The sequence below is a fragment of the Phascolarctos cinereus genome, unplaced genomic scaffold (assembly GCF_003287225.1).
Source record: "Phascolarctos cinereus isolate Bilbo 61053 unplaced genomic scaffold, phaCin_HiC Scaffold_726;HRSCAF=1367, whole genome shotgun sequence".
NCBI classification, from domain to species: domain Eukaryota; kingdom Metazoa; phylum Chordata; class Mammalia; order Diprotodontia; family Phascolarctidae; genus Phascolarctos; species Phascolarctos cinereus.
In genome coordinates this window covers 413,693,376-413,701,945 of record NW_027556098.1, presented here as the reverse complement: position 1 = coordinate 413,701,945, position 8,570 = coordinate 413,693,376, and the positions used below count along the sequence as shown (strand labels likewise).

Below are 8,570 nucleotides of genomic sequence, written 5' to 3'. Positions count from 1 at the left end.
CATGTCTCCATCCCACCCTGCCTGAGCCTGGAGTCCTTGAAGGTAGAGCTGGCCACGTAGGGAGCAAGCCCAGCCGGCCTTTGACCCTTTGACTGAGGGGCCACTGAGGCCCCAGGCTCCTCTCCCAGGTTGGGTGGGACTCTAAGCGCTGCCCTGGCACTCAGCGTCCTGAAGAAGAAACCTTCACACTCCCTTTTCATACCCAGAGTCCTTGGCATTACATGGGGAAAGCCTGGCCCTCTGACCCGTGGCTCGACCGTCTGCCCTCTGGCCTCACCAGGCCCTCTTCACCTCCCCCCAACCCCCAGTAACACATGACTCTTCAGTCCTTGTCCCAGGATGGATTTTTTCTCCCTTTTTATTTTTGTAATAAACTCTTCCCGTGGGGGGTAGGGGGTGGGGCGGATTTATTGCTCTGAGCCCCCTGGCCTCGGGCTGGGGGTGGGGTGGGAAGAAGGAGGCTTCCCCTTTATGACACAAGCACATCACGCACTAGGTTGGGGAGGGGGGCTCACAAACACATCAGGAATGGGAAGTGGGGGGGGCAACACCATATTGCACTTTGGAAGGGGGTGAAGCACAGCTGGGAACTCGTGGGGCAGGGGGAGGGGAAACTGTCCCTTCCCGGGGTGGGGGTGGGGGCTTGTGGACTGGAGAACCAGAGGGGGCCTTTGAGAAGGATCCATCTCCTTTAGCCCCCCCCTCCCAGTGCATGCCGGGCACTGGTCGGGGCCTTCCTGGAAGCCAGGATTTGCCCCTCGAATCCGCAGATAACAAAGCCCTATTTCCATCGCACCTGGTGCCCCTCAGAAGCCAGGGCAAAGGGGAGGGCCACATTTGGTCCCTTACTTGGGCTGGAAGGGAGGGAAGGAGCTGGACCCCTGGGGTTGAGGAGGAGGGGATTGAGTACCCTGCTGGTCTGGGGGAGGAGCACAGTGCCCCTTTTTGTGGGGGGAAACTACCTTGTCCTCCCCTCCTTGTGGGCTAGGGGGAGTGGAAGGAAGAGACTGTGTTCTCTGACTTAGTCGTGGGTGTGGGGGAAACCCTGACCCTAGGAGAGGGGAAGGAGGAGGGATTTAGAGCTGGAAAGGACCTTGAAGGTCATTGAGTCCAACATCCCTCTCCTCATTTTGCAGATGAGGAAACTGAGGCCAGAGAGGGGAAGGGATGGGTCCTAAGTCCATGCCCAAGTCCCTTTCCCTCTCTAGCCTGGGGAGGGAGGGCACTCCTGGGGTTTGGACTCAAGACCAGCTTGTAAAGGAGAAATGATCCCTTCTGGTCTCTGCCCCCTTCTGATTGGGATGAAGGGCAATATGTGGGGGCAGCTTCCTGGGATTTGGAAAGGACAAGTGGTCCCTCCCTTGGCCCTGGGAAGGGGGGGGTGAGCTTTGAGGGAGACCCTGGGGATACCATGTCCCCTTTTGATCTGGGGGAGGAGACTCTAGGCCCCCCGGAGGGGGAAAGGGGGAGGTAAGATTCCCTGTCCCCTCAGCTCCCTGCCCCACCTCGGCTTCCCTGACCCTCAGGGGGCCCTGGAGCACCATCATCGCCCTCACTGTCTGAGCTGCAGCCGCTGACATCAGTCACTTCCAGCTCAGAGTCGCTTTCCTCTTTGGGCCCCAGAGAGGGAACCTCGGGGACCCCTGTCCCGGGCAGAGTCAGACGGGCACCTGGGGCCAGGCTTGTGCGCTGGGATCCAGGTCCATCGCCAGTGGGGCCGGCCAGGAGGGGTGCTGTGGCAGGGCCCCCTCCCCCAGGCCCTGTGGGCAGCTGCCCCAAGGATCCAGCCAGGGGGTTGGGGTAGAAATGTGGTGGATATAGGGAGGCAGGCAGCTTGGGGAAGGGGCTTGCCAGGTAGGGGTTAAAGTTCCAGGGATACTCGGGAAAGGTGCGGCCGTAGGGGCTCAGGAGGGCAGGGGGTTTCGAGTAGCCAGCAGTACCTGGTTGGGAAGGAGAATTGAAGGTCGAAGTGAGGTGGTTCCCCCCACCTCACCCCTCAGAGCATCTCTCCTATCTCTGCTCTCAGTACCAAACCTTCCCCTGTCCAACATCTCCCTCCCTCAATTCCCCGAGCCTCACCAGGGCCCAGGAAGGGAAATGGCCCATCCAGCCGGAGTTTGTCTGTGTCTGGGGCAGACAGGTGTTGGGCAAACAGGGGCGTCCTGCTTCCTGTGTCCAGGCGTGGTGTGGAGAACAGGGTCTGTAATGCCTAGGGGCAGTGTAGAATTGAAGACTAAGCTTCCCCATTTATGCTTCAAGGAGCCAGGTGCCCTGATTGCCCTCCCTCTCCGAAACTCGAATATCCTGACCCCCAATCCTTCAGAGACCCAGGCATCCTGAATCCCTCCGCACCCCCAGGGACACAGTTAACCTGATCCTAGCTTCCTCTGGAATCCAGGAGTACTGATGAGTTCCCTCTTTAGTTCCTGGGGGACCCTCCCACCCCCAAAGCCCCCTGACGTCTAACCCTCACCCTAGACGTCCGGTTTTCTTGTGTGGCTCAGTAGCCCTCCCAGGGCCGCAGGTGTTCTGACCCCCAGCTCCCTCTGGGGGTTCAGTAATCCTGATATCCCAGCCCCTGCCCCTTCTGGAGATGCAGGTGTCCTGATTCCCCGTGAGCCTGGCTTACCTCTGGAGTAAGGGGAGGGCCGTCGGGCCCGGCTGCCCCCCCAAAGGGCCCCGGGGTGAGCAGCAGAGGGGCTGCGGCCATGTCCAACAGGGGGTAATTGACCAGCACGACTTTGCTGAAGTTGAACTTGTACGTGAACCTCTTCCCTTTGGTCTTGTGAAGGATGCGTTTGTTATAGTAATAACTGTGGAGGCAAGCGACACATCTCACCTGCGCCCCCTAACAGCTCTGGGGGATGAGGGTACCACCCCACAGGAGTCATCTTCCCCATTCACCACAGATGGGGAAACTGAGGCTCAGAGAAGATGAGAGAAGGGGTCTCAGATCATCTAGTCCAATGCCCTCATTTTACGGATGAGGAAGCTGAGCCCAGGGCAGTTAAGTGACTTATCCAGGGTCACACGGCTAGCGAATGGCAGAGCTGGTATTTGGACTTGGGTTCAATGCCTGTGGCACTATATCACAGAACAAGGGGGAAAGGGGAGTGTTCTGGACTGGGGTTAGATTTTGGAATAAGTATCCTGAAGCCCCATTTCCCAGGGACCCAGATGTCCTGACTTCCTCATCCTCCACCCTTCATCCTCCCTGGCATCCCAATCCCCTCAGCTCCTTGCCCCCCAAGGACTCAGGCATTCTGGATCCTCCCCCTCCCCTGGAATCCCAGTGTTCTGAATCCCCTCCCCAGCTACTCCCCGCTCAGTCCCAAACACCCTAAATCCCCTCACACCCTTTTGGGGACCCAGGCATCCTGATCTCCCCAGCCCCATCCCTCTGCGACCTAAGCTTTTCAACCTCTACAGCCCCCATCCTTGCTCTCAGTGACTCTGGCATCCTGGCTCACCGCAGGGCCCGGCTCAGCTTGTCATAGTTCATGTGGGGCTTGCACTTGCGGATGCCCCACAGGCGTGCCACCTCATCAGGGTCCTTGATGACGAACTCGCCATAGTCTCCCTGCCACGCGATGACGCCCTGGTACTCCTCCTTTTGTAGGAGCTCCAAGATGAAATGCCACAGCTGGATCTGTCGAGAGCCCGGGGACGACTCGGGCTTGTAGGCCCAGTCCGGGAAGGCAAAGCCTGTGGGAAGGAAGGAAAGACAGGGTGAGAGAAGGGCAGGCAGGAGTCAGGACAAAGGGGCCCGGCACCCTGCTTCTGCTGGAGGCATCCTTACTCCCCAACCTCCTCCCACTTGGGAACACAGGTGTCTCGATCCCCCAGATTCTCACTGAAGGACCCAGTCATCCTGATCCCGCAACCTCTTTCCATTTGCAGACACAAGCATCTCAATCTCCTGCAACTCGGGGCCCCAGGAATCCTGATCCCCTAATATCCTCCTTCTTGAAGACTTAGGAGTCCTGATCCCCCAACCTCTTCTCACTTGAAGACCCAGGAGTCCTGATCCTCCACCCTCCTCCTCAGACACCCAGGTGTCCTGATCCCCTAACCTCTTCCCACTTGGGGCCTCAGGTGTTCCGGTCCCCCAACCTCCTCCACCTTGGAGTCCCAGACTTTCTGAACCCCCAGCCCTGAGGAGGACAAAAGCATCCCAGTGCCTCAGGTTGGAATGACTTTATGGGCCATGGTGTGGGATTGGAATTAGGGGAAGGAGGTCTTTCTATACTTCCCCTCACCTCTCACATGGAGCCTAAAGCCAAGGTCAAGGCAGTCACCAGCTGAGGACTTTGCATGACACTGGCCTCTTATGCCTGAGGTGCATCAGGCCTTGATTCCTGCATGTCCACCCCAACTACGATCTGCCAGATCCCTGTGTCCCATCTTGCCAGCCCAGACCACTAGCCACTCCTGCCCCATCTGCCCAGAGTGGGAACCTTTGAGAAAGAAAGGAGTTGGCGAGGAATGTACAAGGCAAACCCTTGGCCTCTCTCCTCGCCTTAGTCCTGTCTGCCCAAATGTACTGACACAACCAGATACAAAGACAGACATACAGATCCAGGGAAATACAAACACAGACTCAATCACCCTTGAAGACTGGGCTGGTCACCCCACCCTACCACACACACTGTGACAGAGATGCTCTTAGAAGGAAATGCCTGTGATGGTCCCAGTTACACATACACACACTTTCTACTGGCTTCTCCCCTTCGGAATGATTGGGGTGGGGTGGGGTGGGGTGAAAGGGAATCTCAGGAAAAATGCAAGGGGAACCTTTCTTAATTGCCAGCTTGGAGACCCTCAGCTTTGCCCCCCTCCCATCCTAGTTATCAATTTCCTTATGTCCCATCTCCTAATCTCTCCCTCTCTCAATCCCACATTCCCCCAATGCCTCCATCTCCCAGTCCCTCTAATCTCCCAATTCAGGCCCATCTCCCAATCCTCACCTTACATTCTTCCCCTCCCCTGCCTTGCAGTTCTCCCTGGACCATTCTTCCATCTCTCAGGTTCTCATCTTACCCTCCAGTTCCCATCATCTCCATCTTCCAATCCCCCATCATCTCCTGCTCTCTTGAATGCTAACCCTCCCCCTGGCCACCGCCAAAGTGTTGGGGTCTTTGGGGGAAGTTTGCCATCCAAGTTTTTCATTTGGGAGGGAAATGTGGATACTCTTCCTTGAGAGAGCACAGTGACAGGAAAAGAGAGAGACAGACAGACAGGGACAGAGAGACAGAGACAGAGAGAGGCAGAGAGAGACCGAGATAGAGAGAAGAGGGAGGGGGGGGAGAGAGACACAGAGAGAGGAGGGGGAGAGAGTGAGAGAGAGAGAGAGAGAGAGAGAGAGACAGAGACAGAGACAGAGACAGAGATAGTAATTGGGAGAGACAGAGACCAAAGCAGTATAGAGAAAGAATGAAAGACAGAGAAAGGGGAGACAGAAACAGCGACAGAGCTGTGCAGAGACAGACATCTAGCAAGGGGCATGACAGCCTGACACCGAGTGGCGGAGATGCGGCAGAGTAGCAGAAAGAAAAGGGGAGGTGGACAGCGGCGCTGGGGCAGGGCCGGGAGAGTTACCCGGAGTCCAGAGTGCCGGCACCGGCGGGGTGAAGAGCAGATCCGAGACGCAGTTACAGTCCATGTCGGGAGCGCTGCAGAGAGGCCAGGGAGCCAGAGATACAGAGCCAGAGACGCGGAGACAGAGAGACAGAGACAGAGACAGAGAGAAGGGGGTGAGGCGAGGCGGCCCTTGGGCCCGAGAGCCCTTCCCCCACCCTCTCTGGCCCCTGTGCCCAGACTCCCCCAGTCTCCTCCGGCCTCCTCTCCCTTCCCTGCCCCTGGTTCCTGCATCCTCAAACGTCTCCCTCCCACCTCTCAAGGCCCCAGACTAGCTTTCAGTGTCTCGCCCCGCCGGCTCTCCCCCAGCTTGCCTCCTTCCCCATCGCTAAAACCACAGCTACCCTTACATCCTCCGTCTGTTCTGGGCTCAGGAAGCCCTGTCTAGCTCTGCTTCTGTCTCTGGATGTAACTATCTTTCTCTGTCTCTGTGTTATTTCTCTGTCTCTGCATGTAACTGTCTCTATCTTTCTCTTTCTCTGAGTTGGTCTCCTCCGGGGCTATCATGACTGTTTCTTTCACTGTCTTCTAAGTCCTTGTGTTGATTACTATCTTCATCCTCCTCCCCCCCCCCCAGCTAGAGCAAACACAGACACCTTCACAGACACATCGCGTGCACACGCACACACACCAGATTCTCACAGACCCCCACACCTAGAGACCCATCACAGACAGCCTCAGACACTTAGGACACCCCTTGCAAACCCATCCCATACACTCTTTCTGGCTTCAGTGCTACACCCTCTTTCACTCATCTCTCAATCTATCTTCCATCTCCCCCAGTCTCCCTAGTGCTCCCCACTTGCCCCAGATCTCTTTCCACATCCTCCATTTCTCCATCTCTCTGAATTTCCCCCTGCTACCCCATCTCTGCCCTCTTCATCCATCTCTCCCCACTTCATATCTTTACTTTCTATCCCGATCTCTTCACGTCTCTGCAAACAGCCCCTCAGCACCCAGTCTTATCTATTTTCCCCTCACTTTTCCCCCCTTCCTCTACTACTCGGCTCCCTCCCTTTCTCCCTCCATCTTCCTCCATCTTCTCTTCTTCCCCAGCTCTCCTCATGGCATTTTTCTGTATCTCCATCTCCCTCCACCTACCCATCTCCATCTTTTCATATCTGTCCCCAATCCCCCTCCTCCCTCCATCTCTCATCTCCCTCCATCTTATCTTCATCCTTCCCCCATCTTTTCTTCATCTCTCTCCCATCTCGTCCCATCTCTTCCTCTTCTCTCTCCCATCTCCTCTCCCCCTATCTCTTCTCCAGCTCTCATCTCTTCCTTATTTCTCTCCCACCTCTCCCCATCTCTCTCATCTCTCTCCATCTCTCCCTCATCTCTCCCCCATCTCCCATCTCTCATCTCTCTCATCTCTCTCCATCTCTCCCTCATCTCTCCCCCATTTCTCCCCCTCTTTCATCTCTCTTCCATCTCTTATCCGCTTCTCCCACATCTTTCCTTCATCTCTCCCCATCTCTCTCGCTTTCCCCCATCTCTCTCCTTGCCCCCCCACCCCCCGGCTCCCCCTCCCTGGGCCAGCTCATTTCCGTGTTGGTTTTGATTTCTCTTCCCGACGCTTTCAACTCCCCGCCGCCTCCTCCGGACACGTTATAACGAGGAGCCGGGGGACCGCCCGCCCGCTCCCTCCCAAGCCCTCCCCCACTGCTGCCAACCCTCAGTTTCCCCCTCCCTTGTCTCTCTGCCTCAGTCTCTGTCTCTGCCCCTCTTTGTTTCTTCTTCTCTGCCTCTATCGCACTCTTCCCTCTGTCTCTCTGTCTCTGTTTCTGTCTCTCTCTTTTCTTGCACTATTCTTTTCCGGGTCTGGCTCTGTGCGGCTGTGGCTCCATTTTCATTTCTTATCTCTCTCCGTCTCTGTTTCTCCCAGTGTCCTCACTGATTCTGTCTCTGTCGCTTTCCTCTGTCCTTTTTCTCAGGCCTGGCCGGGTGGGTGTGTGTGTGTGTGTGTGTGTGTGTGTGTGTGTGTGTGTGTGTGTGTGTGTGTCTTTTCTCTGTCTCCATCTCTGGGCCCTCCGTTGGCTTTTCTGTCAGTCTTTTTGTGTCTCCCCATTCTCTTTACTCTGTCATTTTCTCCAGGCCCAGGTACATGTGTGTATTGTCTCTGTCTCTGTCTCTCTCCATCTCTCAGTCTCTGCATCTCTGTTTTGCATCTGTTGTGTGTCTTTACCCATCTGGATATCTCTGTGGAGTTGGTATCTCTTTATCTTCCTGCCCGCGTCCTCTCTTTTTCTTTACATTCCGGCGTCTCTCTTCTCGCTCTCTCCCCTCCTCTCTCTCTCTTTTTCTGGGTATCTGTTGCGGATCCCTCTCAGTCTCTTTTTCCTGGACATGTCTCTTTCACTCTCCCATACTTGCTTCTATTTCTGAGTCTCTGTCCCAATCCCTGTCTGAATTTTTGTGGCCATGCCTCTCTCCCCATCTCCCTCTGCTTCTGTTTCTGTCTCTCTCTCTGCCTACCCCTCCATATCTCTCTATCTCTCCAATGGTCTCCCTAGGTCTGTCTCTGTCTCTGCCAGCTACTCCCACCCCCAACCTCTGGCTTTGATCTGCCTCTCGCCCCTGGCTCCCCTCCAGCCCCATTGATTCCCGATCGACCCAGAGGAGCAGGAAGGAGCCTGGGGCAACCCAGCATGGCCAAGGCTGAGGGTCCGGCTGGGACTGGGGCAGAGGGCTAGAGAGAGCTGGGACCAGAGACCAAGCAGTCTTTGGGTCTGTCTCTCTCTTTCTTTCTTCTTGTCTCTTCTGTCTCCATGGATATCTCTGTCTCTGCTTCGGAGGTACTTATGTTTTCTCTCTTTTTCTGCCTCTGGGTCTCACACTCTTGGTCTTTCCCCTGTCCCTCCCCCTGTCCCCTCCCCCCAAATCTCAGTTTCTCTGACTTGGCCATTCTCAGCCTCTGAGGCTCACTGTCTCAG

At 56.2% G+C, this 8,570-nt stretch overlaps 1 protein-coding gene across 1 annotated transcript; it reads right to left on the bottom strand.

The window, feature by feature from the left end:
• Window positions 1–1,422: 1,422 nt before the first annotated feature.
• Window positions 1,423–5,662, bottom strand: ERFL (ETS repressor factor like). The gene is made up of 5 exons (XM_021003862.2): window positions 5,599–5,662; window positions 3,471–3,705; window positions 2,630–2,813; window positions 2,080–2,209; window positions 1,423–1,940 (listed from the first exon to the last, which is right to left on the bottom strand). The coding sequence occupies exons 1-5, from the start codon at window positions 5,660–5,662 to the stop codon at window positions 1,489–1,491; spliced, it is 1,065 nt and encodes a 354-aa protein (XP_020859521.1). The 3' UTR covers window positions 1,423–1,488.
• Window positions 5,663–8,570: the final 2,908 nt, after the last annotated feature.

Coding starts and splice junctions, on each gene's coding strand:
- ERFL (XM_021003862.2), bottom strand. CDS start 5,662: ATGGACTGTAACTGCGTCTCGGATCTGCTCTTCACCCCGCCGGTGCCG. Junction 2,814..3,470: donor AAGCTGAGCCGGGCCCTGCG/GTGAGCCAGGAT, acceptor TTGCCTCCACAG/TTATTACTATAACAAACGCA. Junction 1,941..2,079: donor ATTTCCCTTCCTGGGCCCTG/GTGAGGCTCGGG, acceptor CTTCCCAACCAG/GTACTGCTGGCTACTCGAAA.